The following is a 26,751-nucleotide window of genomic DNA, read 5'->3' as shown; positions in this document are numbered from 1 at the left end:
AGGACAGTTTGTCTTGGGCCCCCGCTTTGAGAGAGCCCCCAAACTGTAGCATTGCGACCCGGTGCCCGGGTTTGCAGCACCACTCGGGTTTGGCCCGTCCACCTCCTGACGCCATCTACGGAGGGGCAGACGAGCCAAATTTGAGTGGCGTTGTAACCCCGTGTGCCAGGTGGCAAAGCCAATCAAAATTGGCCCGTCCGCCTCCATCTGAAGAGGGATGGGTGGCCCAAACCTGCGTAGCGCCGCACCCTGCGTTAGCCATTTGAAATGTCGGGGGGTGGAGTTCTGTGTGCGATGCCTAGAGAAAACATGCCCCCATGACAAAACCACAGGCACAAGTAGGCAGCGGAAGGGACCAGGGAGCCTGAAATTGCCCATCCCACCGACAGAGGGCCGTATCTCCTAGATTAGGGGTGCAGGCACATAGCCAAGGAACGTCCTGTACCTCCGGCTATAAATAGAGCCCATCAATCCACCAATCTAGTACCTTTCACCAGCATGAAATTCACTAAGATCATCCTCCCACAGTAACCTCCTCTTCCGCTTTCCAGCTGAGCGGCAGTGAAGCTAACCCCCCCCCCCCCCCCCTTCCCCTGTATTTAGATCAAGTTAGTGCTGGGGGCCTGGGAGCTTCTGCAATTATATATTAACCGCTCCTCTGCCCGTGGGCTCACTCAGAGTAGAAGAGGCATCGGAACGAAAAGCAGCTGTTTCTGGGGAAAGTGGCTTCTTCTGGTGCGATGGGAGGATCTGCTGTCTGCCTGCTGGCTGTGCTCGCATTCGGCTTGTCAGCCGTTTCTCACGGCCAGCCACTGTAAGTAACCCCAGGATCCTGAAGCAATGCTCCGTGGAGATCAGTGTATGTGTGGGAATGGGGCATTTCCTTAAAGAGACCCTGGCCAAGAGTTGCAATAGGGTGTTGAGGGGGCTGCAAGTTTTAAGAACCCGACTTGAAAGACTTTAAAGGAGCCGGATTTTGAGAGGGGCGAGTGCTGTGAAACCCAGGACCCCTTATAAAGGCGCTGAAAACTCAAGGACCTCAGATGACTAGTCACGGCTGAAAAGTCCGGTCCGCACAGCAGTGCCAGCACCACGCCTTCAAAGGACATGAGTCAGGCCCCCAAAATCACGTGATGGGGCTGAAAAATCACACGATTTTCATAAAAACTTTGGGTCCTTTTTATTTATCTTTGGGTTCCGGAGCCCTTTGGGGTTGCGCGCAGGTCGTGCTTTTCAAGCGTTCATCCCCAGTCAGTAGCTCTAGAAACGTGCACTTGATTGCAATGAAAAGCGGAGATCGTGGCACAATCACGTGACTCCCGGAAGCTGGCGCTTTAAGGCCAGGACCAGATAATTGTGAGGCTTGCAGTAAAATCACGGGACCTGGCCACACGGATTTGCCTGCTCTTTGTTTTGACTCTGCAAGTGGGATCAGGCTTGTAACAGAATGGCTGGTCTATTAAGGGTTGGAGACCTGGTTAGCCAATTCCAATTACTAAGAAGGCAAATCTGAGCAGGGACCAGCTGATTTCCCTACAAAGTGTTTAGAGTAGCCAGAATCTGGAGAGAAGGGGGTTTCTAGGAAGACTAGCAGAGGCTGTCGGGAGTGGATGTCAACCTGAGATTTGGGGAGTAGGACAGCAGGCAGGAAAGGAGTGACCTGATGGGACGGTGTCCATGGATGCACTTGAGAAAGGCCTGGAGAACTTTATTTTGAAATGTTCATTAATTTAATAAACCAGAACCTGAGATCAGCTGTGAGTGGGTGAAAGGGTGTGTGAGTTATTGAAGAAGCCCCCTAAAGGGGGAAACTGAGGCAGGGGGGCTGCCTGCAGGACTGCCTTGGGCCTAGAGGGGGTACATGGGAGGAGGCCGCACTCCAGAGGGCTGTTGCAGTGTGACTGTTCTAAGCATGGAATATTTGTGATGTGGAAAGAACTTGGCAGGAATTTGGTGTCGCCGTGCTGGGATACAACCATCAGCTGCCCCAAATTTACCCCTGAACTTGACAAGAAATTCAAAGCCAAAGGCTGAAGCTGAGGTAATCAGCTCTGTTACTCAGGCTATGATCCTGCAGACACTCAGGTGCTTAATTTTCCAACCCTGACCTTCCCTCAAGCTTATGTTGCTCTCTGGGGCAAGGACTGTCTCTTTGTTATTTAGAAGTACAGCACCTACCACCACAGCTGTGCCATTTTTTATCAGGGCCTCCAAATGCTCCTGTGATACACACAATAAATAATCCGTTACATTGTAAGATATTTGGAGCAGGCACTATCTTTTTTGGTTTGTATTCATACAGCACCTAGCGCAAGGGGCGGGGAGCTCCTACGTGCTACAGTAATATACTGTAATAAATAATAATAAATCGGACCTTGCGCATGGCTGCAATGTAACGTTAGCTTCTCCCCCTCGCAAAAAAGAAAGCAGATACATTGCATCCCCCGTCTTGCCTGTGAACCTAGCGAAAAAGGCTCCGACCAACAGACTAGAAATAAACAATACAGATGCAAAGAAAGAGAGAGAAAAGCAAAACATATAGCCCCCCCGCCCCCAAGATAAAACCCAGAAGTGGTGGTTGCAAACTGTCTGATTTATTTGCACAATCAAGACAGGAGGCCAAGGACTCCTGGGTTCTACTCCTGAGTGTGCAAGGCAACGTGCATGTGTGTGGGATGCCTCTTGGTTGAAACAGGGAACTAGGAGTCAGGACTCCTGGGTTCTATTCTCAGAACATCTTTGGGAATATTGGCAGGGTTTAGAGCAGAGAACCCAGGAGTCCTAGTCCTAGTCTCAGAACAGCGAGGGAATATTGTCCAGCCTTTAGAACTCAAGACCAGAACTCTTGGGTTCTATTCCTAATTTTATCCCTGACCTGTTGTGGGTGAGTCACGTGAGCATTCCGTGCCTCAGTTTACCTGCCTGTGAAAAGCAGATCATCCTCCCCTCTCAGTGAGGCTTCATTGCTGTGAAGTCGTTTCACTGTTGTTGTTACTTCAAGACTCCTGGAGCCTTCGCTGTGGTAGCGGGGCACCATACAAAGATAAGTCCAGCCATTTCAGATCTCAATAAGAGATCAGAGCCCTTCATTCCCTTCCGCTTGATGAGCTGACTAGGAAATGGGTGTTGAATTGACTGTGAAAGGCCTGGTCTCTTACAGCTTCCTCTGGAAGGCGCAGGATCATATAGGGGACAAGCTCTAGATAAATCTCTGCCGTTACCCCTGGGGTGGAAACTAGCAGCTTTTTACCAACCGTACACTAATGCTACACAGCTGTTGAGGACAGGAAGTAAAGAGAAATTCCATATTCCAGTGGAACTGCAGGGGAAGTTAGGAAGAGAAAATCACACCCAACACAGCACTGACCCAGAAAGGAAAGCAGCCTCTAATGAGCCATTCACATCGCTTCCTCTAGAAACCTGGTGGCTCCTTGGAGGTTGCCCATCTAACTTGTGACCCCCAGGTCCCAGCTGCTTACCTTCTGATAGCAGCAAAGGTCACGGCTCAAGGGAGCCCAAGCCAAAGATAAGCCAGGTGCAAAGAGAAGGAGTTTGGCTGACTCTGCTCTACCCTCTCACCAGATACACACTGATCACCCCGAGCGTCCTGCGCGTGGAGAATGAGGAGATGGTCATTGTGGAAGCTCACGGCCACCACAGCCCGATCGAGGCGGTGATCACCGTGTACGACTACCCACAGAAGAAGCGTGCCTTGGTTTGGACCACGGCCAGCCTGAACCCTGGGAATGGCATGATGAACTCTACCAAAATAAAGGTGAAGCTGGTGGGAAGTTTGGGGTTGGGGGACCCTGACCTCTATCCTATAAGACGGTAAACCAGAAGGGAACTGGATGGTTTGAGGGACTGGGTCATGGCAGACCAAGCCTTTCCCCCTTAACCTGAGAGGAACATTTTCCATAGCATCTAAGTGACTCAGGTGAGAGGAAGGGCAGAGTGGGTCATGATGGGGACTTGACCACTTCTGCCTGCAAAGGCACTGGTACACGTTGTTGAGTAAAGCAGTCACTTCCCAGTCCTACCGATGGTTCTAAAATCTCAGTAGTTGAGGGTTAGGGTCCTGATGAAAATCTTCTCCCATGACATAATGATGCTTCCCCACCCCAGCTTCCTGCTCATCTCCTGCAAAAGGATGCCCAGAAGAAGCAACACGTCTACATCGAAGCCAAGAGCAGCCAGTTCACCTTAGAGAAGGTGGTTCTGGTTTCATTCCACAGTGGCTACATCTTCATCCAGACGGATAAAACCATCTACACGCCTGGGTCGACAGGTCAGTCCCAGCTATGCTGCGCTCAGCTTTGCCCGGCTGGGCTGCTTTCATTTGTTGAGTTGCTCTTCTCCCACCCGCCCACAAGGGCCTGGTTTTTCAGAGGAACTGAACTCGGGGAGGTGGTTTGGGTGAAGAAAGTAGCACAAGAAGCCACTTAAAATGCACAAGTAGAAGCCAGAGGAACTACGCTACATGTTCTGGAAGGCCGTCTTATCTCTTAAGTAGCTATGACAGACAGCTCTCATTTCGAGAGGACTCTTGTAACAGCAGATAACATGTAGGCAGAGACAGGAATTGGCCCTTTGCGTTGTAGCACCAAACCAAAGCATTTTAAGGTTCTTTTTTTCCGAGTGAGGCACGCATTTTGATAGGGCGGTGATTAACCACGGGGAGTGGTAGATTCTCCATCTCTCCATGTCTTCAGATCCAGACTGGATGACAAACACAAGGGCTTGAGCTCGATACAGGGGTAATTGGGTGAAATGTATGGCCTGTGGTGTACAGAAGGCCAGGCTAGAGGATCGAATGGTCCCTTCTGGCCTTAAACTCTATGAATCTCTGCCTGAAAGAGGAAAGGAGCGACAGAACAGGAAAGCCAGACGATGAGCCACATTAGCTGGAATTAAATGAGCTTGGGGATCTGGCCCGTGCAGGTCTCAGCTCCCCTCTGTCTCTTGAGGCTTGTCTTGACTGCGAAACTAACTTGAGTGCCTCCCACACACAAACCCTTCCCTCCAGTGTGGCGGGTTGTTAACTGGAGTGAGCCAGCCTGCGGGGGCTAACGCTCAAGTGAGCACAACTCGTCAGCTGCTAACACGGCCCCTCTAGAGTGTGGACGCAGGCTAATGCCGCTCGAGGGCTGCTAGTCCTCCAGCCCCTTCCCACAATCCCCCCCGGGCTTCCTGAAGAAACAGACAAGTTCTCCCCTGATTCACTTGGACAACTGTAAAATGGCTGTAGTGTAAATAAGACTCACGCCTCCTAGGTTTTGGGCCCACACCAGACACACTGTGCAGGGTGGAGGGGTTGATCATTTTTTATGCCCCCGCAGCTCCCAGTGTGGATATAGGTAGACCAGTATAAAGGTGCTTTATACTGGTATATCTTATTCCCCATTCCATATGGAATCCTAATGCTGATGTGAGCACCTTTTTGCTGGTATAACGGCTGTACAGTTTAGTGATGGTGGAGACGTGGAAGGGGTTTAACTTTTGTTGTGTAGACAGGGCCCGACCCCCCGATGATTGGTGGGGTTTGAAATTAAGCAAAACCATGCAGGCACAGCTGGTTGCTGGACTGGAGACAGCGATCCCTGGGTGGAGGTCAGACCAGATGAGTGTTTCTCAAGCATTGGGTCGTGGCTACCAGGAGCTGAAAAGGTTATAACAATTTGAAGCCAAGAAATGCAGCTCCTCCATGCCCCCTTTACCTTCAAGGTCAAGAGTTCCCTGCCAACCTCCCGAAATCCTCCCACCCAGCAACGTTAGCACTGATCAATGGCAAATGTAACGGGGTGAGGGTCACGAAAACTTTGAAGAGAGGAAAAGTTGAGAAACCCTGGACTAGATGATCACAATGGTCCCTTCTAGCCTTAACATCGAATAGATGCAGCTGCTAGTTCCTGGCCTAGGTCCTGTTACTGCTCCAACGCCCCTGTACGCACCGACTGATTGCCCCATCTTTCTCTTTTTATAGTGAGGTACCGGCTTTTCACTCTGGGTCACATGTTAGACCCCAACTTGAAGGTGGTATCTGTGGAGTTCATGGTAAGATGCTTAACTGATCGCCATATCTGGGGTTGGGAAGGAATTTTCCCCCAGGACAGATTGGCAGAGGCCCTGGGGTTTTTCGCTTTCCTCTGCAGCACGGGGCACGGCTCACTTGCTGGTGGATTCTCTGCACCTTGAAGTCTTTAAATCATGCTCTGAGGACTTCAGTAACTCAGTCATAGGTGAGGGTCTATTACAGGAGTGGGGCCTGCCTTCTGCAGGGGGTCAGACTAGATGATTATAATGGTCCCTTCTGACCTTATAGTCTGTGAGTCCGTTTACCCGGCTCTCCTCCGCCTGTGACTAACCAGCCGTCTCCCAGCTGATGCCCTGAGACCCTGGAGCAGGTAATAGCCTGAAGGTGTCCTGGCTCAGTAGAAGATCAGTCAGAAGGAGGACTCTAGGCTGTTGCAGGAGACCCTGGACCGGGGAAAGGACCCAGAACCGGGCTCGCTGCATCCAGCGAGATGAAAAACAGGGCTGGCGATAGCTGGGGGAGAGGCAGTGGGCGGGGCCAGGCGCCCGGTCTGGTTGACACTGAACTGCGGATGAAACATAAACGTGTCCCTGGGGAAAGGGACTGAAATACGGGGGCTGGCGGGAGCTTCCTGGATGTGGCCGGCTGGTGAGTGGGCCTCCCGGCTTGCACCAGAGTAGGGAACCGAGGCAGAGCCAGGGGCTGATGCTGGCTGGAGGAGATGCTGCCACACCACGCTTTCCCCGTGTGCTTCAGAGTCCAACAGGCACGTGATTGGATGCCCCCTTGTCCTCTCTGCCCCAAATAGGGTTGGTGGGGAGGGGAAGGAGGGATGAGGAAGGAGGAGTTTAAATATAATGACGGGAGGCCTGCAGAATATTTTACTGTTAATAGATCCTGAGATTGTCAGCTGATTGGGACGGGGACCGTCTTTCTGTTCTGTGTCTGTACAGCACCCAGCACAATGGGGCTGTGGACCATTGTTATACTTGGGGCTCCTAGGCATTCCCATAATACACCTAAAATAATGTACAGTGCCTTGCACACTGGTTTCAGATGATTCTTTCTGATGCTTGGTTTCAGAATCCAGATGGGATTACTGTAGAGAAGAACATGGTGTCCTCAGAGGACCAAGGCGGTATTGTCTCCAGGAGCTACAAGATCCCTGATATCGTGAAGTAAGCTGCAACAGGCAGGGGAAAGTGTTTATAATAGACTCTTAATAAGGGAGCCTCTCCGTTGTGAGCTAAAAGGACCAGCTTTCTTAGCCAAGGTTGTAACAAGCACCTCAATTACCACCACTAGAGGGGGACAGAGTATCACACCGAGTGGGTGTGGCTTAGACATTAAGTGGGAGTGGCTTACACACATCAACATTCCAATATGTTTTTGTTATATTTTGCCACCAAATTTTCTGTACAACGATCTCCCAGTTTTTAATTCTGTCTCCCAAGGTTTTTGTGGGTTTTTTAATGTCACAGGTTCCAGTTTGATGGGACCGCAATGTTACGGAAGGGATGTCTCTATCTATTTACTTGTGAGCATCCCCCATGCCTAGGATACCTGACTGCATTGTGTTATTCTTACAACAACCTTGGGAAGTGTCAGAATATTCATATTCTCATTTTACAGATGGGGAAACTGAGACCCAGAGAGATTAGGGTTCGGATTTTTCAAGCGCTTAGCACTCATCTCCTCCCAGTACGGCCAGATTTTTATCAAAAGAGTCCAGGACAAGTTGTACCTAAATGGGAGCTGAGCTCTGCTGGAAAATCTGCTCCTTGGGAACTTGTCCAAGATCTGTGGCAGGGCTGGTTGTGGAATCCAGGAGCCACCCCTGCTCTAACCCACTAGACCCCACTCTCCTCCCAGAACTGGGACTAGAACCCAGCAGTCCTGACTTTCATTCCCACCCCCTTCTCTAACCACTACACACCACTCCCCTCCCAGAGCCAGGATGGAACCCAGGTGTCCTGGCACCCAGCCCCCCTGCTCTAATCCACTAGTCCCCACTCCAAGCTGAAGACAGAACAAAGGAGTCCTGATTCCCAGCCGCACTGGACCCCATTCCCCTCCCACATCTCCTGAGTCCTAGCCCAGTGCTTTAACACCCAGAACACACTGCACCAGCCTGACTGAGCTAGACAGACCCTGCTCCCCACTGAGTGAGCTGAGCTTGTGTCTTGCAGCAGCGGCGTGTGGAAGATCGTCTCCAAGTATGAGCACGCCCCTCAGGAAGCCCACTCTGCGGAATTTGAAGTCAAGGAATACGGTACCTGTCCTGCCCCTAACAGGAGGGTTCTTTGTGTCCAAGCTGAATGGCTGGCTGGTCTGGGGACCCAGGAAGAATCTCCATCCCTTCCACAGTGGGGAGAACTTTGGGAGGCCCCTTTCAATGCGGGTCTGTATGACAATGGAGCCGAGAAGCCTCCTGGGACACTGTGCAGTGGGGACATTTTGGGGTCCTATCCTAGGGGGTGAGCAGGGACAGGAGCCTGAGTGTTGGGGTGGGATGCAGGCTGTGTAGGGCCTCCGTCCATCCCCCCATCCCGGTGGCTTTTAAGCCCCGTCAGCCACCTCTTCCGGAAGAAGAGTGAGGAGAAGGACATGCCAGGAGCCGCAAACGCTTCCCGGCTAGAGATGCAGCCACTAGGTGTAAAATTAGCCCCCGTTCGGCTCGCCTCTCCCCGCCCGAGAGAGAAGAGCATGCTGGGAAAAAGGCTGACGTAACAGCTGAGGACCCACAGTCCTAGAGGAAGCACCTCTTTGGGGTGAGGGTCTGCCTTCCCCGAGGGCCAGCGAGCTGCAGGCAGAGCAGAGCATCCCGAGGAGCCCCGCACCTGGGGTGTTTGAATATTCGGTAGCCCCACCTTCCCGATTCCCTTCACTCAGCCCAGCTCTGCCGCTAATAAAACCTACGCGGCTTTTGGCCATCAGCCACGTCCTCTGCCACTGTCCTCCTTGGACTCTGGTGCCCTTTCCTCTCCAAGGAGCCTTTGTTAAGATGGGACAGGCAAGGTGACCCCCGCCCCCCGCCCCATGGGGGGTGTGACCGCCAGTCTGCTGGCCCCCTGACCGTCGCAATGTCTCCAATCTTTCACAGTGCTGCCTAGTTTCGAGGTGACCCTGGAGCCTTCCCACAAGTTCTTCCTCGTTGACCAGGACGAGCTCAGTATTGACATTACAGCCAAGTGGGTGTCTGTCTGTCTGTCTCTCTCGCTCGCTTCTGCTGTCATTCAGTGCTGCCGCGGCAGGCTGCTGGGGCGCGCACATTAAGTAGAATCGCCTGGGCTAATGGGCAGCTCACAGCCTGCCCTGTTCCAAGCCGGATTATTTCTTATGTCAATGGGCTCTGGGCTGGAGTCCACTGGTTACCGACTGTGTCCCCCACTGGTGGCTGCTCCACATAACAGCCTACTACTGCTGCCAGAGAATGAAGTTACTTCTTTAGCTCAAGTGATACGGGCTTTGTGACCTGGGCCAGGCTCATCGTCCCTTCTGTGCCTCAGTTTTTCCTGTCCATTAAATAGGAGGAACTCTGAGTATTTTCTCTCCCTGCCATGGTCTGTTTTCCATGCAGGTTCCTTTATGGGAAGCCAGTTCAAGGCCAGGCCTATGCGCTCTTTGGAGTGATTGTGGATAATGAGAAAAAGAGCATCGTGAACTCACTCAACAAAGTCCCGGTGAGAACCCTGCACCCCAACTTAGCACCCTGGCTCTGATACACTGATGGGACTGTACAGGAGTAGGGTGCTTTTCGAGATATCTGTTCTGCTCTGAAAGAGTCTGGGATAAGAAGGGGAGCGAAGGGTAGAATTTGGATCCATATCCAAATACAACAAATATCCCATATCCGGCAACATATAACAAATGTGGGGGGAAGGGGAAAAGAGGTAGCAATCAATAGAAATTAGAAGATTATGAAGTGTAAAAAATTGATAAGGGAAGCTAAAGAAAGCAAGGAACACTCCGTAGTGGCAGAGCAAAAAACAATAAGGCATTTTTTAAAGTATATTAAGAACAAAAATATCCTAGGAATGGTACAGGCCCATTACTAGATGGAGATGGTAAAACTGAAAGAAGGAAAGAAAGAGGCCAGATGATTGAAACCAGTTATTTTCTTCTCAATGTCAGATCAAGGATGGCAAAGGCTGTGCGAAGCTAACCAAGGAAATGTTGCGTAGCAGGTTCCCCAGCCCCAGTGAGCTGCTTGGCCACTCAATCTACGTGACAGTGACAGTGCTGACTGAGACAGGTAATGGAGTGGCTCCCTAGCCTGATTCCTGGGTGTTCGGCCCAGAACAGAGTTTATGTGATGCATCGCTAACTCCAGCAGGCTTGGCACACAGCTGTGACCTTCTGGTCTTTCCAGTGCCTCTGTCACTGGGGATAGGGGAAGCACAAGGGTGGCTTTTGCTTTGTTTTCTAAAAGAAGCAAAACATGGTGGCATCCTAAGCGCTGTTGTGTTTCAAACCTCAGAATTCCCATTCTCTGCATTACAGCAGAGCCCCAGCTGAGATCAGGGCCGACAGGGCTGGGTGCTGCAGACACACAGTTCCTGCCCTAGAAAGCTCATAAGCCAAAGAGACAGAGGAAGGGTTTGACGTATGGCGAGCTGAGACCTAGCTGAGAGCGATAAAGTGACTTGATCAAGGTCACACACAAGACAAAGCCAGGCATTGCACCCGGATCCCTTGAGTCCCAGCCCAGGCATAACCTCAAGACCAACCTTCTTTTTTTTTTCTTTTTTCCAATTCCCAAGGGAGTGATATGGTGGAGGCTGAGAAATCTGGGATCCGCATTGTGACCTCGCCCTACAAAATCCTCTTCTCCAGATCTGCTAAGTACTTCAAACCCGGGCTGCCCTTTAACCTGCTGGTACGTCCAGCCCTGGGCATTTCATGCATCTGACCTTCATAGTGTTATTTGACAGCCTGAAGTCGCGTCAGCCACAACAGCTAGAAAACAGCTCTGCACACCACTGGAAAGCGGGGATTCTTAGCTAACGGTGTGCAGGCTGAGATCCTATCTGTAGCGTAGGTGGAAGGAGCTTCTTAGAGTGATGCAAACACAGGGCAAAGGGGCTTTTCACCTCTAGGCCAAGGGGGGGCTGACGCCCAGCTGCCGTGTGCAATGAGTGAGTGGTTCCCTGGGCAGGGGTCTGCAGGGCCATGGCCACTGGACATAGCTCAGCATAGAGGGCCAGGAGGCAGATTCAGGGGTGAAAACAGAGAGCGCCAGGGAGAAGATTATTCAGGCTGCGTTGCTGTCACAGGTACAACCTGGACAAACCCCCGTCTTGGTCCCAACGTCGGGGACCTCCCAAGCGGAAAACCTGAGCCGCTACAGCTTGAACCAGCCGGGCTTTGTAAATTGGGCTGTTAGCGACCGTCACCCTCTGTAGATCGGGCGCAGAGGAGGACGCTGACCTGCCAGTTACATGCCTGTGCTGGGAGCATGGGGTGAACATCAAGCTCCCAGGAGACCCACCGGGCACCTTCACCGCTCGCTAAGTTCACATGCACCCTCTCTCCTTGTCTTCCGACACCCAGGTCTCCGTGGTGAATGCAGACGGCTCTCCCGCCCCCCAGGTCCCCGTGCGCAGCGGGACGGGCACCAACGGTGTGACGCAGGCCGACGGGACCGTGCAGCTGGCCCTCAACACTCCAGCAGAAGCATCTCAGCTCTCCGTGAAGGTGCACGTGGGGTCATTTGGGGTGCGATCCTCCGTGGGCTCTGGGGCTGGGGCTGATCTAGGACCATACAGGTCCCAGGCCCTAGCCATTGTCAAAGACAGGAGGCCAGATGAAGATGGGCCAGTGGGTCTGATTCTCTATTGCCCATCCCACCTAAGACCCACCCTCAGAGTAAGGGGGCAGGGGCCTTCCTGGCTGACGTAGACCTGCCTTTTCCCCTCTAGACCCCAGGGCCAGGGGCACACTGGGTAAGGGAGGGGCCTCGGCTGGAACGCTACTGCACTCCGGCTATTCTCTGCTCCTTGCAGCCCCCTGGGGTTGTTGGGAGCGGGTAAGTCGGAGCAGCCCCACGGCTGCTCTAAACTCAAGCTGGGCCCAAGATGCAGGGGGCACAAAGATGGTTTAAATCCACAAGGCCCCAACTCTCTAGTCCTGGGCCCATGGAAGTCAGCGGCAGCTCTGCCATTGATGCCAACAGCGCCAAGATCTGGCCCCCTTCAAATCCCAGTGTAACACTTGCTCCTAGTTTGCCTCTGCTGACAGAGTCTGTTGACCCTCTCCCATGGCTCCCCAGGTAGAAACGGTGGTGGCTAACCTCCGGCAGGAGCATCAGTGCTCAGCCGTCTTGGCCCTGGTTGCCTATAGGTCGCAAGGGGGCTCTAGGAACTACCTGCACATCTCGGTGCCGGCCGCCCAGCTCCAGCCGGGGCACGTCCTGCCGCTGAGTTTCAGCCTGGGGAACGTGAACGCTGACGTTCAGAAGCAGATCCACTATTTCACCTACCTGGTAAGAGACGGCGTCGTGCGCACAGCGGGGGAGGAGAAGGTGGCGGGGGGCCGGGAGTCCAGACGCCTGGTGTCCGGTCCCAGCACTGGGAGGGGAGTGGAATCTAGTGGCTAGAGCAGGGGGCTGGGAGCCAGGACTCCTGGGTTCTGTCCCCAGCAGTGGAAGGGGAGCGGGGTCTAGTTAGATGGGTGCTAGGACTCCTGGGTTTCCTTCCTGGCTCTGCCACGGACACACGTGCTGACTGTATCACTGAGACTCATCCAGGGACAGTCAATTGCCTCCTGCTTCCCCGCCAGATCCTGAACAAAGGGAATATCGTTCGTGTTGGGAGACAGGCCAGGCAACCTGGACAAACTCTGGTGACCATGTCCCTGCCCGTCACACCAGACCTCATCCCTTCTTTCCGCATCGTGGCTTACTACCACATAGCACAGAAGGAGCTTGTGGTGGACTCGGTCTGGGTGGACGTCCAGGACTCCTGTATGGGAACGGTGGGTCGATCTTCTCTATGGCACTTGCTTCAGGGCCGTCCATATATTTAACTAACATAGAATCATAGGCTTGGAAGGGACCTCAGGAGGTATCTAGTCCAACCCCTGCTCAAAGCAGGACCAACCCCAACTAAACCACCCCAGCCAGGGCTTTGTCAAGCCGGTCCTTAAAAACCTCCCCAGGTAACCCATCCCAGTGCTTCACCACCCCCTAGGTGATGGACTCTGGCAGAGAGAGGAGAGAAGGTTCCCAGAGGGGGAAATGGTCCTTACTTGGATCTGACTAAGACAGACAGGGACATGCTTTTCTCGTGTTCACCCCCGGGTATAACTCCACTCACTTCAGTGGAGTGATTCCGGATTTACCCCACTGGGAGGACAACCGACCCCACACTAGCTGAAATCCGCAACTGCTGTAAATCCTCTAAGCGCCACTGAAATTCTTCAGAGTGACGTCCATTTACACCCGCTGGGGATCTGGCCCAGTGAGTTATTACTGATTTACACCAGTTGGGAGACGAATCAGGTCCACTGATTTCCCCGTGGATGTGAAAGGAGAATCTGGCCTACTGAGTGTTTTCTTAGGCAAAGCTTTAGCTGCAGACAGGAGCAGAACTGTCAGAGGTTCCCGGTCCTTTCAAAGTTTTTCACTAACAAATCAGAGCGAGACTACCCTCCCTGGCATCCAAGGTGACCACCTGAGATGTGTGGGGTGTGGGGCCAACGATCTGCTCTGGAAGAGGGGTCTGAACCTGGGCTGGTCTCACCTAGGGATCTCACCAGCTGGAGCGGTTCCACATGGTGTAAAACTTCATTGGAGGAGAGCGAAAGGTGCTGACTGGATAGCCCAATGGTTAGGGCACCCCCTACAACATGGGAGACCCAGTCCAAGTCCCTATGGGGTCAGGGCAGCGATTTGAACTTTACTGGCTATTCTGGGGTCTCTCTCTCTATCTCATTTTGAGCAGAAATTCCACGCTGCATCTGAGAATCCTTGCCCCCAAAAGTTTCATTGGAAGCATCCCTTCCACACGAGGAGGTTTGTCCTTTGCAGATCAGGATAGTTTCTGACGGAAAAAAACCGTTTAGTTGCAAAATTCCCGTTCAAACGCTGTTGGAGAAAGGGCTTGGATCGCGCCGCCTCCACTTCTAACCCTTCTTCAGCTCAAGGGGGAGATGCCTGTGTCTGTACCGCCCAAGGAAAGGGTCCAATCCCATGTTTGCCGTGGCAGCAAGGGTATTCCCACGCTCCTGGGAGCCCCCTGGTCGCAGGGCAAGGGAGGGTCTCTCCAGTCACCCCCTCCTGGCTGATTCATTCTCTCTCTCGTCTCCATGAAAGCTGAAGGTAACAGGCGCGACGGAACAAGACAATGGGATCCAGGTGCCAGGTGGGAAGATGAGTCTCCGTGTGAAGGGAGATCCTGGAGCCAGGGTTGGGCTGGTGGCCGTGGATAAAGCGGTTTATGTCTTAAACAGGAAATACAAGTTCTCCCAAGCCAAGGTGAGCAGAACAGGGGGTCGTCAGCTCTGGGGACCAAACTGGGGACCTCTGCCTCTTAGGTGATCCTACCTCACCCTCTGCTGCCTGCGGTAAAACCTGCAGCAGCCTCTCGGTATGTGCAGCCACCCTGGAGGGGGCTGGAGTACCAAATTCAGTGGGGGGGGGGGGGGGGGGGAAATTGGAAGCTGAGGTCTCTATGCCTGTGGTGATGGAGGGAGTGGTGTCTAGTGGTTAGAACGGGGGGCTGGGAGTCAGGATTCCTCCAGTCTGTTCCCAGCTCTGGGAGGGAAGTGGGATCTGGTGGTAACAGCCGGGGGGGCGGGGGTCAGCCCCCCAGGGTCTCTCTCCGGCTCCAGGAGGGGAGTGGGGTTTAGTGGGTGAGAGCAGCGGCGCTGGAAATCAGGACTCCTGGGTTCTGTTCCTGGCTCTGGGTGGGGAGTGGTGCCGAGGGGGGAGCGCGGGGCACCTTGGCGGGGGCAGGGGGGAGCGCGAGGAGGCAGGACTCCTTGGTTCCAGCCCAGCTCTGCTGTGGATGTCTCTCAGGGAGAGGGCGTCTAGTGCAGGAGGACGCTAGGGCTGGCATGAGGCTGGATTCCCCAGTGGGTCTGGGGGAGGACATCTTCCCAGCTCATCCACGGGGGGGTCAGATTGAACGGCTGGGGGGGCCCTCGTGGAAGAGAGTGAGCCGGTTGTGTGCACCTGGTGCATCACTGCCCCCTGCTGGCCGGGATCAGAGCTGCTCAGCCACGTGTTATCGCTCTCCCGTGGTGCGGGAGGGAGGGGGGAGGGGGGTAGCGCGGCCTGCTGGTCTAAGGCGGCTGCATTAAGGGGCGGGTTTCTGGGAGGGGCTTGAAACCTACCCACTGCCAGCCCCCCGGTGGGGCTCAGTGTAGGAATCAGTGGGTGAAGTTCTCGGCCAATGTTACGAAGGTCTGACTAGTGGATCGAACGTCCCGTCTGGTCTGAAACTCTGTGAATCTATCCTAGATACATACGTGACCCCAGTTATTGTCGTATCCGAGCAGCTGACAATCCTCAGTGTGTTCATTCTCACAACCCCAGTGAGGCAGGGCAGTGCGGTTATCCCCCTGCGATTGATGGGGAAACTGAGGCCCAGAGAGGCTACGTGACTTGCCCAAGGTCACACAGGGAGTCTGGGGCGGAGCAGGGAATTGCACTGTGTCCCCTCTTGTCTCTCCAGATCTGGGACGCCGTGGAGAAGAGCGACATCGGCTGCACGCCCGGCAGCGGCCAGGACAACGTGGGGGTGTTTGCGGACGCTGGGCTGATGCTTCAGACCAACGTCGGCATCGAGACCCCCCAGCGGGCAGGTGAGCCGGTCACGCCCCAGGGCTCTCCAGTGCATGGATTCCTGGGATTGATTGATCCTGCTGTTCATCTCTGGGGGGAGCAGAGAGAATACAGCCCCAGCCCCTGTGGGGTTCTGGGGGGAGCAGAGAGCTAGAGACTCCCCTTCACAGCAAGTCCCTCCATTTATTAAGTCACCTCTGTACAACTCATCCTGGTCTTCTAGGGATGCTGTGTTGGAAGGAGCAGGGGGGCTCAACGGGGGGTGCCGTTCCCTCCTAGTCAGCGCGGACCCCAGTGCTGGGCTGCCAGAGGTGGGGTCCTTTTCAGGGAGAACCGTGAAACCGTGACCAGGGAAGACCAACGTTTCTTGCCCGTTTCGCTTGACTGATTCCATCTCCCCGCCAAGACGCTCCCACGCCCCCGTGACACTGACGTGCGTGTCTCTCTCTGCCCAGAGCCTCACTGCTCCCAGCCCGCCCGGCAGCGGCGCTCGCTCCTGATCTCGGGGAGGAAAGCTGCCAAAGGTAGGTGTCCCCCTGCGCCGGGCGCCCCTTCTTGCATGCGCGCAGGCTCACTGTGCATGCCCTGGGTGCAGGCCCCCGGTCCCGCCGCTGCCCTCTCCTTCCCTCGCGCCCGGGCCATGCGCTGAGGGAGCCTTGACTTCCCACAGCGAGGCAGTATCCCAGCCAGCGCCTGCGGAAGTGCTGTGAGGACGGCATGCAAGAGAACCCCATGGGCTACTCCTGCGACCGGCGAGCCAAGTACATCCTGGAGGGCAGCGCGTGCGTCCGAGCCTTTCTCGACTGCTGCGAGCACATCTTCAACCCGCCCCGCGGGGGCCAGAGGGGGTTCCTGTACTCAACGTTCCTGTTGGGTATGTCACGGGTTTCGCTCACCATTGCAGCGCCTCCTGCTGGCCAACCGGGGGATTAACTCCCCCAGCCGGTGCGCCCCCCTCCAGGCGCTGCCCTGTCCATTGTCATCACCATCCGCAGATCCGCCTCAGCCCAACTACCGCAGCGTCCTCTTCCTGGCTCAGCCTCCCGGGCGTGTCACTGTCCGTGGTTTCCCCCTTCCAGGGGTGGGGCCTTGGCGGCGGGATTGAGAGTATCTCCCAGTCCAGCCACTTCCCCAGTGGCAAGTGGAGGCACCCAGGCCCACCCACTACTCCGGGTCCCAGCCCAGGAACCCTGGAAATAGCAGCATCCTGCCTCACTGCTGCTACGTCTCCCTGGGCCACTTCCCCCATGGCCCTAGCACCTTCGCCCTGCCTCTGGCCATGCCACTACCCAGTCCCGGCAGCCACCCAGGACCTCCTCTTGCTCCCCCATCCTCTGCCAGCGGTTGCTCTGTCCAAGAAGCAGCAGGTCTCCCAGCCTGCCAGGCATACGGTGCTCGCCCCTTGAGTTCCCGCCCAGCACCCTCTGACCACCTTTGGCCCTGCAATTCCTTGTATGGGGCCAGCTGGGCTCTGCCCCCTTGCAGCCTCCCTAGGGCTCTGTTAACCCCTTCTCTGCCGGTGAGGGGTGAAATTCCCATCACGGGTAAGACTCCGTCTGCACTAGGGGGTTGGGGTTGCAACAGTGATTTGTGTCGCCTGCCCCAGGAGAGCTGGCATCCAGGGGCAGGACCTCGTAAGACGTTGGAGTCTGCTGCATCCGCCAGCCAAGGGGCTCAACAACAGAGGCTAAGGGGCTTCCTGCCGCCGTGTATTCGCTCCAGGGTGAAAGCTCACGTTTTTAGTCCCGTCCTTCCAGGGTGCAAACCCCACGGCTGGGCCTATTACATTAGCCCGGCTGTCACACACCAGGCATCTGTGCCCCATTGCTTCTAGGGATACACAGGAATTCCCACCCACCCCTGGGCTCGCTCTTGCCCAGAGCAGCGCTGACCCCCCCCGTTTCGCTCCCCCCTCAGCATCAGCCGTTCGTGTGACGTCCGAGAGCAGCCGGCTGGCCGTGGATGACAACACAGAGGACGAGGAGTACCTGGCGGACGAGGACATCGTCTCCAGGAGCCGGTTTGCCGAGAGCTGGCTCTGGCAAATGGAGCTGCTGCCGCAGGAGGCTGGTCAGGACGGGTACGGGTCCCGCTGCTCTAGGGCAAACGCCGGGGGGGCAGATTCATCCTGGCGCAGGCTGGGCCTCCCATATTCCAGATGGCCCCATCCAGGGCTTTGCAAGGGGCACCAGATACCCAGAGCTTGGGTGTTCTCTGGCCATGCCCCTTTCCTCTCCCAGTCTGGGCCCTGCCTCCACTCCCACTTGGCCCCACGTCTGTTCCACAGAGGCAAAAGCGCAGAGCTCCCTGGGCCGAGGGGGAGGGGGTCTTCTCTCTGCCGCCAGCAGGTCAGCCCCAGGCCCCCCCACCTGATCAATTCCGCTCTCGTCTCTCCCAGGCTGGCTTCCAGAACGGTGCCCATCTACCTGGAGGACTCCATCACCACCTGGGAGGTGCTTGCTGTGGGCCTCTCCGGGACGAGGGGTAAGGCTGGGAACGGCGTGTCCACCTTGGACCGGTGACACGGGGAAGGACGGGCATGTGGTTAAAGCCCAAGACTGGGGAGTCAGGTCTCCTGGCTTTGGGAGGGAGTAGTGGCTGGAGCCAGGACAACCCCGTCCTGTCCCCAGCTGTGGGAAGGGAGTGAGGGCTAGTGGTTACAGCAGGCTGGGCTTCAGGAATCCAGGCTTGTATTCCCAGCTGTGACACTGACACACCATCTGCTTCCAGCATGTCATCCTGCCCTGTTTCTGTGCCTCGGTTTCCCTCTCTCTGAAGTAGAGTTAATCCTGCCCAATCCCTCAGAGGCAGGCTGGGCGGATTAACCAGGTTAACATTTGTAGAGCGTCCTGGAACTTCGAACCCCCTGATTCCCTTTACTGCAAGGCCAGACGCTTGGGGAGCCGGGACTAGAACCCTGCTTCTCCTGCTCTGCCAAGACAGGCTGCTGCCCCTTGAACAAACAGAAATTCCCTTGCTTGGTAAGTGATGCCGCAGTCTGGTCAGGCCAAATTTAGGCCCAGCCCAGACCTGAACCGGAGCCAAGCCCATGCAACCCGAGCGGGTGGAGTGGTTTTCCAGCCTGACTCGGTGCATTTCAGTGGTGTGATTTTCCAGTATGCTGGAGCAGAGTTCCCAGACCCTCGCAGGAGTTGATGCATACAGAAGGAGCTGTGGAAGCTGCCCGCTTCCAAGTGATCCGATACGAGGAGGGGTGGGCTTTGCCTGGGCTTCTTCCCCCTTGCAGGGATCTGTGTGGCCGACCCTTACGAAATAACGGTGATGAAACAGTTCTTCATTGATCTCCGGCTGCCCTACTCCGTGGTGCGGAACGAGCAGGTGGCAATCCGGGCCGTGCTCTACAACTACTCTCCCCGGGCTCTCCAGGTGAGTAGAGATCAGCCCTGCCCTGGTAGCTGGGTGGAAGATGCCTGCTTGCAAAGGAAGGAAATGGGAGTGGTGTCTAGTGGTTAGAGCAGGGGGCTGGGAGTTAGGACTCCTGCGTTTTGGTCCCAGCCCTGGGAGGGGAGTGGGGTTGAGTGGGTAGAGCAGGGGAGGGTGAGAATCAGAATCAGGACCTTGGGGATCAATTCCTGTCTCTGGGGTGAGGTCAGAATGATGGTTAGGGAATTGGCTCCCAGGACTGCTGGGCTGAGTTGCTAAAGGGGGGAGGGAGCGTAATCTAGTGGGTGGCGCCAGGAGGCAGGGCAGCTGGGCTCTCACCGCAGTGAACAGCTTGCTTCTTCCCTCTCTGACTCAGTTTCCCCATCTGTAAAAGGGGGCTAATGACATTTACTCACCCCCTGGGGTGGGAGGGGGGAATAAGAGGGTTAATTAATAAACACTTGTGAGGCAGGTCAAGGTTCTTAGATGAGGAGGGCAAATGGGTTAATTAGCTACGGTTTGCTGTGAAAATAGCACGGCCTATCTAGGGCAAAGCAGCCAGGACTGAGGTTATCAGTGACATACCGGGCGGGGTGGGGGGTAGACTGGGGTGAAGAACGCAGAGGGGGACTGGTCGGTAGGAAGGTTAGCGGTGAGACCCTAGCCCGCACGTTTGCAGGGTAGGTCAGAACTCTCCTCCACCCGCCCACGGTTCAGAAACGTCCTGGCTCCCGCCCATAATGGACACTGGGGCCAGACGTGCAGTTTCACTCTGGATCAGAACGACCCCATAGCTTGCCGGCTTTTGGAGCCAGGCTTCTGATTCCGACCGATCAATGGAGACTGGGGCCAGGCGCCCGGTTTGGAGCTGGATCAGAAGTTCCCTAAAAGGTGGAGGCCTTTGGATCTGGGTTTCTGGATTCTGGTTCTGCTTTATCTCTTCTGTTATGGATGGAAACCCACCCCCCATGCAGATGCCTCTCCCAGGGCCCAGGCACTGCTTAGCCGTGCTCGGAGGGCTTAGGTCAGGGGTCGGCACCTTGTGCACATTTTAAGTGGCATGCATCAGAGTCGTTTTATTAGGTGGTTGTGGGCCCACGGCACGTGGGAGAGCACTGGGGGGAAGGAGTGGGGCTGGGAGGGGGGAAAGGCTGCCGTGTGGTGCTGCTTGGGACCAGGAGTGGCTCGTGGCCGGCACTGGGCCCCACGGCACGTGGGGGAGGGGCCAGGGGAAGACGTGGCTCGCCACTTCCCAGAGGTTGCCGGCCCCTGGCTTAGGTGGTTCCCAGGAGTGGGGCCAGCCGAGCGCACAGGATGGTTCCCCCCCCGACCCCCGGGTGGATATTAAGGAGGCCACTTGGCTTGTGGCTCCCAGATCCGGGTGGAGCTGACGTACAACGAGAAGATCTGCAGCTCCAGCAGACGCGACAGCAGGTTCCAGCAGGAGCTGGCGATCCCAGCCGGGGCCTCTCGAGCCGTCTCCTACGTGATCATCCCCCTGGAGCTGGGGGAGGTGGAGCTGGAGGTGAAAGCGGCCATCCAGGGGGTCCCCATCGCAGACGGCGTGAAGAAGAAGCTCCGGGTGGTGGTACGTGCTGGAGGGGGATTGCATAGTGTAGGAGCATCGCCTGACTGGCTACTGCTGCTCTTAACTAAGCAGGGTCCGGGCTGTGGCCGGGAGGCAGCTGAGGGAGAACTGCAGGGGGTGGAGGTCACGCAGCCCAGTGCGATGCTAAGGGCCGTTGCACCGTAATGAGCGATGTGGTTGGCTCGGCTGGGAGTCCTCGCCGCTTGAAATCACAGCTGGTCCTAGGCGCATCATGCCCTTGGAGTCGATACTGTCACCTGTGGCATTAGGGGGTGCTGGGCTACAGGCTGGGGGGGCTCAGGAGGGGTGTTGTCCCCTTGGGATCCGTGCTGACACCGGCGTTGGGGGGCGCGGCTGGGTGAAACCCACTGGCCCGCAGGGTTGGTTCTCTGGCCCTGGGCTGGGCGTGGCTGGTGCTCGAAGGCGCCCAGTGCTGAGGAGTGGTATAACGAGGAGGACAGCGAGGGGTCCCTCAGTACAGGGTGGCCAGGGAGAGACCCCACCCCGTGTGCCCACCCGCCATGAACAGTTTGGCGCCTCTCTGGCTTTTCTCCCCTGCAGCCCGAGGGCATGAAAATCTTTAAGAACATCAAGAGCGTCCTGCTGGACCCGTCTGCCCACGGCTCAGGTAGGACCTGCTGGGGTGATGCCCCCTGTGGGACTGAGGTTCAGCTTGCAAATCCCCCCCCCGGAGATTTGGTCACTTACTGAACGTGGCAGGAGAAGCTGGCGGCTCTGTGTGGCTGGTGCCGAGTGCGCCGCCGAGTCACGGGGCACCGGGCTGCGCTGAGTAGGTTCTGGCTGCCTTTAGTGGCTGGACTGCAGCCGACAACCTACCACTGCAGCCGGCTAATGGAGCTGATCCTTTAGCTCAAGCGTGCCTCTGGGGATGACGGTCGTGGGTTCTAGGCCAGCGAGTGACTCATGAGGGGTGTCACCCCACTGGGGAAGGGGCACAGTACAGGGGACCTTGGCCAGGGCCAGATGAGTGGTCTAGGGGAGTGAGGTTCTCCCCATAATCACACCTCACCCCAAAGCCGCTTGTGTGTTTCACAGCACTGTGGGAGGCCCAGAACTGCATAGGGGGAGATAAACCTGTTCCTAAAATGCCCGAATTTGGGGCCGCTTTGGCCACTGCCGGGGTCTGGATGGACTCGCCAGGCTGAGCGGAGCTCGTCACCAGCATCGCTAAGGTCCGGGGGTGCTTCCCTCTGTGATTCTTGTGCCTCTTGCAGCCTCTGGGGAGCAACTGGTGACAGTCGGGCCCGTGGACATGAGCAACGTGGTCCCCAACACCGAGCCGGTGACCTTCATCAGCGTGAAGGGTAAGGAGCGGGGGCGAGCCGAGTGGATGTGCGGGTGGGCAGAAAGGGGTGTGGCAGGAGACAGCTGCTAGTGGGGCAGGGAAAAGGGCCGCAGGAGTTCCCCGGCCACCACGTTTTAACCCTGTAGCACCAGGATCAAGGGCTTTCCCACCAGGCAACGGGCGCTTACACTGTTCCTGATCAGCTCTTGAATCCCCCGCTGCCCGGCTAGAGAGATGATAGTCCCTAGCTTTCACCTGGAGCTCTCAAGAGCGCTTTACAAGGGCGCTCTGTCTCATGAGCCCCATTTCCCAGGGGGGGCTGTAGGGGAGCAGTGCCCGAGAAGGTGGGGAGGCGCCTGGACCACAGAGTGACCTAGACAAATTGGGCAATTGGGCCAAAAGAAATCTGCTGAGGTTCAACAAGGACAAGGGCAGAGTCCTGCACTTAGGATGGAAGACTTCCATGCACAGCTACAGACTGGGGACCGACGGGCTAGGCAGCAGTTCTGCAGAAAAGGACCTGGGGGTTACAGTGGATAAGAAGCTGGATATGAGTCAGCAGTGTGCCCTGGTTGCCAAGAAGGCTAACGACACACTGGGCTGCATTAGTAGGAGCATTGCCAGCAAATCGAGGGAAGTGATTATTCCCCTCTATTCGGCATTGGTGAGGCCACATCTGGAGTATTGTGTCCAGTTTTGGGCTCCCCACTACAAAAAGGATGTGGACAAGTTGGAGAGAGTCCAGCGGTGGGCAACCAAAATGATTAGGGGGCTGGAGCACAGGACTTATGAGGAGAGGCTGAGGGAACTAGGCTTGTTTAGTCTGCAGAAGAGAAGAGTGAGGAGGGATTTGATAGCAGCCTTTAACTACCTGAAAGGGGGTTCCAGGGAGGATGGAGCTAGGCTGTTCTCAGTGGTGGCAGATGACAGAACAAGGAGCAACGGTCTCAAGCTGCAATGAGGGAGGTCTAGGTTGGATATCAGGAAAATGTTTTTCCCTCGGAGGGTGGTGAAGCACTGGAATGGGTTACCTAGGGAGGTGGTGGAATCTCCATCCTTAGAGGTTTTTAAGGCCCAGTTTGACAAAGCCCTGGCTGGGATGATTTAGTCGGGGTTGGTCCTGCTTTGAGCAGGGGTTGGACTGGACACCTCCTGAGGTCCTGCTGTAGGGGGTGATGGGAGGAGAGGGTGGGTTGGGGGCATTTTGTCACATAGTGGCAAGGGGGAAAGGGGCTGGGAAGGGGGCTGGCCTTGAGGGGTGAGGACTGGGCAGCAGGGGGCAGGGGCTGGGGAGGACCCGGTAAGACAGCCCCTTCCCAACTCTCACCCTCTGCGACCGGCCGGACCAGGGGACATTGTGGGGGACACCGTGGAGAACTCCATTGACGGCGCCAACTTGAAGCACCTGATCCAGGTCCCGGCAGGCTGCGGGGAGCAGAACATGATCGGGATGACCCCCGCTGTCATCGCCACCCACTACCTGGACGCCAGCCGGCAATGGGAGAGGCTCGGGGTGGAACGCAGGGCGGAGGCCATCAAGTTCATCACTCGGGGTGAATCCCTCTCCGGGGCGGGGGGGAGGGGTGTGTGGAGAGCAAAATCGCGGGGCGCCTGCTGCTCTGACTGCCTTGTCCTGCCCCCAGGGACTGAATTCTCTGAGCAGAGCAGAGCCGGCCAGGAGGCAGGGCTCTGTACGGGAGCCTGGAGTCAGTCCCTTGTGGATTAGAAGCAGAGGCCTGATTTCCGGGCTTGGGGCAGGGACGGGGTGGGCAGGGTTTTCAGCCCCCTGTGTGCTCCCCCAGTCTAGGACTGTTCAGGGCCTTTCCTGGTCCCTGGTGTGAGCAGCAGCAGCCTTGGGGTTGCTCTGATTTATTCTGCTATGGGAATCAGGGAATAGCCAGAGTGCAGCATGCTCTGGCCACGCCCACAATCTGCCCCCTCCACAGAACGGGGGAGCCAGACCCCGACATCACCTGCACTCCAGCTGGGGTCACCCCTTCCCAAGGGGTCTCAGGGGCTGTTACACCTGCTATTACAGCCTCATCATGCTGCTAGAGGGAGACCAAATGTAAGTGGAAATCAGGCCTCAGTCCTGTAAACTCTGCACTGGTGCAAACAGGCAGCCAGCAGTGTCTGGGAAGCACCGAGATGACCTGTTCATCTTGGCCAGTGCTGCTTACGATGTGTGCTGCACCAGCATCAATCGCCTTGTGGAACTATTGCCTCAGCAACAGGGAGACTGAGATGCAGCATCTAACCTGCAGGGGATGGGAATGTGGGTCCCCTGGGGGTGGGGATGCTGTGTCAATCTGTGCTTTCCAGGACTAGCCAGGAGCCCAGTGAGATCATGAGATGGAAAGGTTACAGGGGGGTCTAGTGATATCAGGGGGGCTGGGAGTCAGTTCCCAGCTCTGGGAGGGGAGCAGAGGGAAGTGGGGACTAGTGGGTTAGAGCAGAGTGGCGCTGGGCACCAGGACTCCTGGGTTCCATTCCCAGCTGTGGGAGCAGAGCGTGTTACAGCTGGAAATGGGGGGCCTGGGCCGTGCACCTTAAACTGGGAATATAGATCTTCAGTTCTGCAGCTCAGGCCCTATCTCTGATCTCTCCATTTCAGGGTACACCCAGCAGCTGGCGTACCGGAAAGCCGATAACTCCTATGCCGCCTTCACAAACAGACCAGCGAGTACCTGGTAAAGCATTTGGGGGGGGTGGGAGGAGAAACCTGCTGGGAACTGGGGCTCAGCTGCTGTCCAAACACACCTCTGGTTCCAGAGCCTCTCTGCTAAAGCCTCCCGCCGGCAGAATGCGGCTGGCCTGGTCACTGGGGGACTAGAGTGGGACAGAGAAGCCCTGAGTTCGATTCTGCCTCTTCCACTGGCAAGTCCCTTGGTCTCGCTGGCCCTCAGTTTCCCCATCAGCAAAATGGGGCTAGCGGCCTTTCCTTTGTCTGTTTAGATTCTGAGCCCTTTGGGGCAGGGACTGATTCTTGCTCCGCGTCTGTGCAGCTCCGGGCACGACGGGGCCCTGATCTCAGTCACTGTCTGGCACGATGGAGCCCCCCCCCATCTCAGTCGGGGTCTGTGCAGCGCCTGGCATGATGGAGCCCCCCCCATCTCAGTCGGGGTCTGTGCAGCGCCTGGCACGATGGAGCCCCCCCCCATCTCAGTTGGGGTCTGTGCAGCGCCTGGCATGATGGAGCCCCCCCCATCTCAGTCGGGGTCTGTGCAGCGCCTGGCACGATGGAGCCCCCCCCCATCTCAGTTGGGGTCTCTGCAGTGTGCCCGATATGATGAAGAGGGGGGCAGTCTTGGGCGAGATCCCTGGCCGTGCCCAGCAAGAGAGTGGGGTGGGGATGGCGATGCCATCTCAGTCGGGGATACTGAGGCACAAGCACAATTCAGTTTACAGTCGCTGTTCAGATGAGCTTCCGTTCCGAAAGGGTGAACAAATGGTGACTCGCGGGTGCAATAACCGGTTCAGGGATGGTTCGAGTCCCTGGCTGCTACACATGGCCGAGCGCGATCGATACGGGATGCTGCTCATCTCTGCGGCATTAGTGACTCGTATTAACCCGTTACGAATGTGTCCTCCATTTAAAGTGTGACCCACATTAATACAGGGGCGGGGCGGCTGGCTGCTCCTCCCCCCCACTCATCCGGGGCCTCTCCTCCCCGGCAGGCTGACGGCCTACGTGGTAAAGGTCTTTGCCCTGGCCTACGAACTGATTGCCATCAACCCCGAGGTGCTGTGCGGGGCCGTGAAGTGGCTGGTCCTTGAGAAGCAGAAGCCCGATGGGGCCTTCCAGGAAGATGCGCCCGTGATCCACGGGGAGATGGTGGTGAGCAGAGCCGTGGATCCTGGGTGGAGGGGTTCAGGCGTTAACTGCTCACCCCGGGGGCTGGATCCAGGGCGGGTGTCGCTTTGCTCCATTATGGAGCAGCTGTTTGGGGAGCTCTGGGTCCGGGTTCCGAGTTCGAGCGATGCCTGGGATTGGGACACACCAGGCACGGGATGCAGAGCCTTCAGGAAACCCACTTCCTCTGGCTTTTCTCTCACCAGGGAGGGTACCAAGGTTCAGAGCCGGATGCTTCTCTGACGGCCTTTGTTGTCATCGCTATGGTGGAGGCCAGAGGCGTCTGTCAGCAGTACGTGGAGGTGAGTCACGTGGCTTGCAAGGCCTCCGATTCTAGCACGTGGAATTTGTTCATCTGGGGACAAGAAGGTAGGACGGGGGTCTAGCAGTCAGGGGACTGGGCGCCAGGACTCCTGGGTTCTATCCCATGATCTGGGAGGAGAGTGGGGTCTAGTAGTCAGAACAGAGGGCTGGTGGGTTCTGCTACTAGTTCTGCTGCTGATTCACCGTATAACCTTGGAAAATTGAATCCCCCGCCCCGTGCCTCAGTTTCCCCCGTTGACTCTGTCTCCCCTCTGGGCTCTAATGTGGGCTCCTGGGTTTCGGTGCCTTTCAGAGCTTGGGCAGAAGCATCACAAAGGCTGAAGGTTACTTGGCGAGGTGCCTGACAGACCTGAAGAAACCCTACTCCGTAGCCATCACCTCCTACGCGCTGGCGCTGCTGGGCCATGCCGACGTGGTGGAGAGGCTCATGGCGCTTTCCACGGGTGAGCAGCGTTCTGGCTCCAGAATCCGCGTC

At 56.4% G+C, this 26,751-nt stretch overlaps 1 protein-coding gene across 2 annotated transcripts in view; it reads left to right on the top strand.

The window, feature by feature from the left end:
- Positions 1 to 644: 644 nt before the first annotated feature.
- The window catches only part of LOC137161288 (complement C3-like), a 43,621-nt gene continuing 17,514 nt past the window's right edge, over positions 645 to 26,751 (top strand). For both annotated transcript variants that reach the window (XM_067560421.1, XM_067560422.1), the window contains exons 1-28: positions 645 to 814; positions 3,583 to 3,775; positions 4,126 to 4,288; positions 5,984 to 6,054; positions 7,118 to 7,212; positions 8,224 to 8,306; positions 9,138 to 9,225; positions 9,615 to 9,717; positions 10,169 to 10,289; positions 10,798 to 10,913; positions 11,588 to 11,731; positions 12,306 to 12,518; positions 12,815 to 13,009; positions 14,349 to 14,510; positions 15,712 to 15,841; positions 16,277 to 16,345; positions 16,492 to 16,695; positions 17,739 to 17,901; positions 18,220 to 18,305; positions 19,069 to 19,208; positions 20,581 to 20,793; positions 21,355 to 21,421; positions 22,029 to 22,118; positions 23,449 to 23,652; positions 24,714 to 24,789; positions 25,778 to 25,937; positions 26,159 to 26,254; positions 26,569 to 26,719. In XM_067560421.1, the coding sequence (XP_067416522.1) occupies positions 741 to 814; positions 3,583 to 3,775; positions 4,126 to 4,288; positions 5,984 to 6,054; positions 7,118 to 7,212; positions 8,224 to 8,306; positions 9,138 to 9,225; positions 9,615 to 9,717; positions 10,169 to 10,289; positions 10,798 to 10,913; positions 11,588 to 11,731; positions 12,306 to 12,518; positions 12,815 to 13,009; positions 14,349 to 14,510; positions 15,712 to 15,841; positions 16,277 to 16,345; positions 16,492 to 16,695; positions 17,739 to 17,901; positions 18,220 to 18,305; positions 19,069 to 19,208; positions 20,581 to 20,793; positions 21,355 to 21,421; positions 22,029 to 22,118; positions 23,449 to 23,652; positions 24,714 to 24,789; positions 25,778 to 25,937; positions 26,159 to 26,254; positions 26,569 to 26,719 (3,670 nt within the window). In that variant the 5' untranslated portion in view covers positions 645 to 740. The remainder of the gene's footprint in view (positions 815 to 3,582; positions 3,776 to 4,125; positions 4,289 to 5,983; positions 6,055 to 7,117; positions 7,213 to 8,223; positions 8,307 to 9,137; positions 9,226 to 9,614; positions 9,718 to 10,168; positions 10,290 to 10,797; positions 10,914 to 11,587; positions 11,732 to 12,305; positions 12,519 to 12,814; positions 13,010 to 14,348; positions 14,511 to 15,711; positions 15,842 to 16,276; positions 16,346 to 16,491; positions 16,696 to 17,738; positions 17,902 to 18,219; positions 18,306 to 19,068; positions 19,209 to 20,580; positions 20,794 to 21,354; positions 21,422 to 22,028; positions 22,119 to 23,448; positions 23,653 to 24,713; positions 24,790 to 25,777; positions 25,938 to 26,158; positions 26,255 to 26,568; positions 26,720 to 26,751) is intronic.

This window comes from Emydura macquarii, unplaced genomic scaffold (genome assembly GCF_026122565.2).
Source record: "Emydura macquarii macquarii isolate MOO-44397 ecotype Brisbane River unplaced genomic scaffold, CSIRO-AGI_Emac_v2 contig_2292, whole genome shotgun sequence".
Taxonomy (NCBI): domain Eukaryota; kingdom Metazoa; phylum Chordata; order Testudines; family Chelidae; genus Emydura; species Emydura macquarii.
Note: the sequence above shows the minus strand (reverse complement) of the source record. Positions and strands in the feature narration are given on the sequence as shown.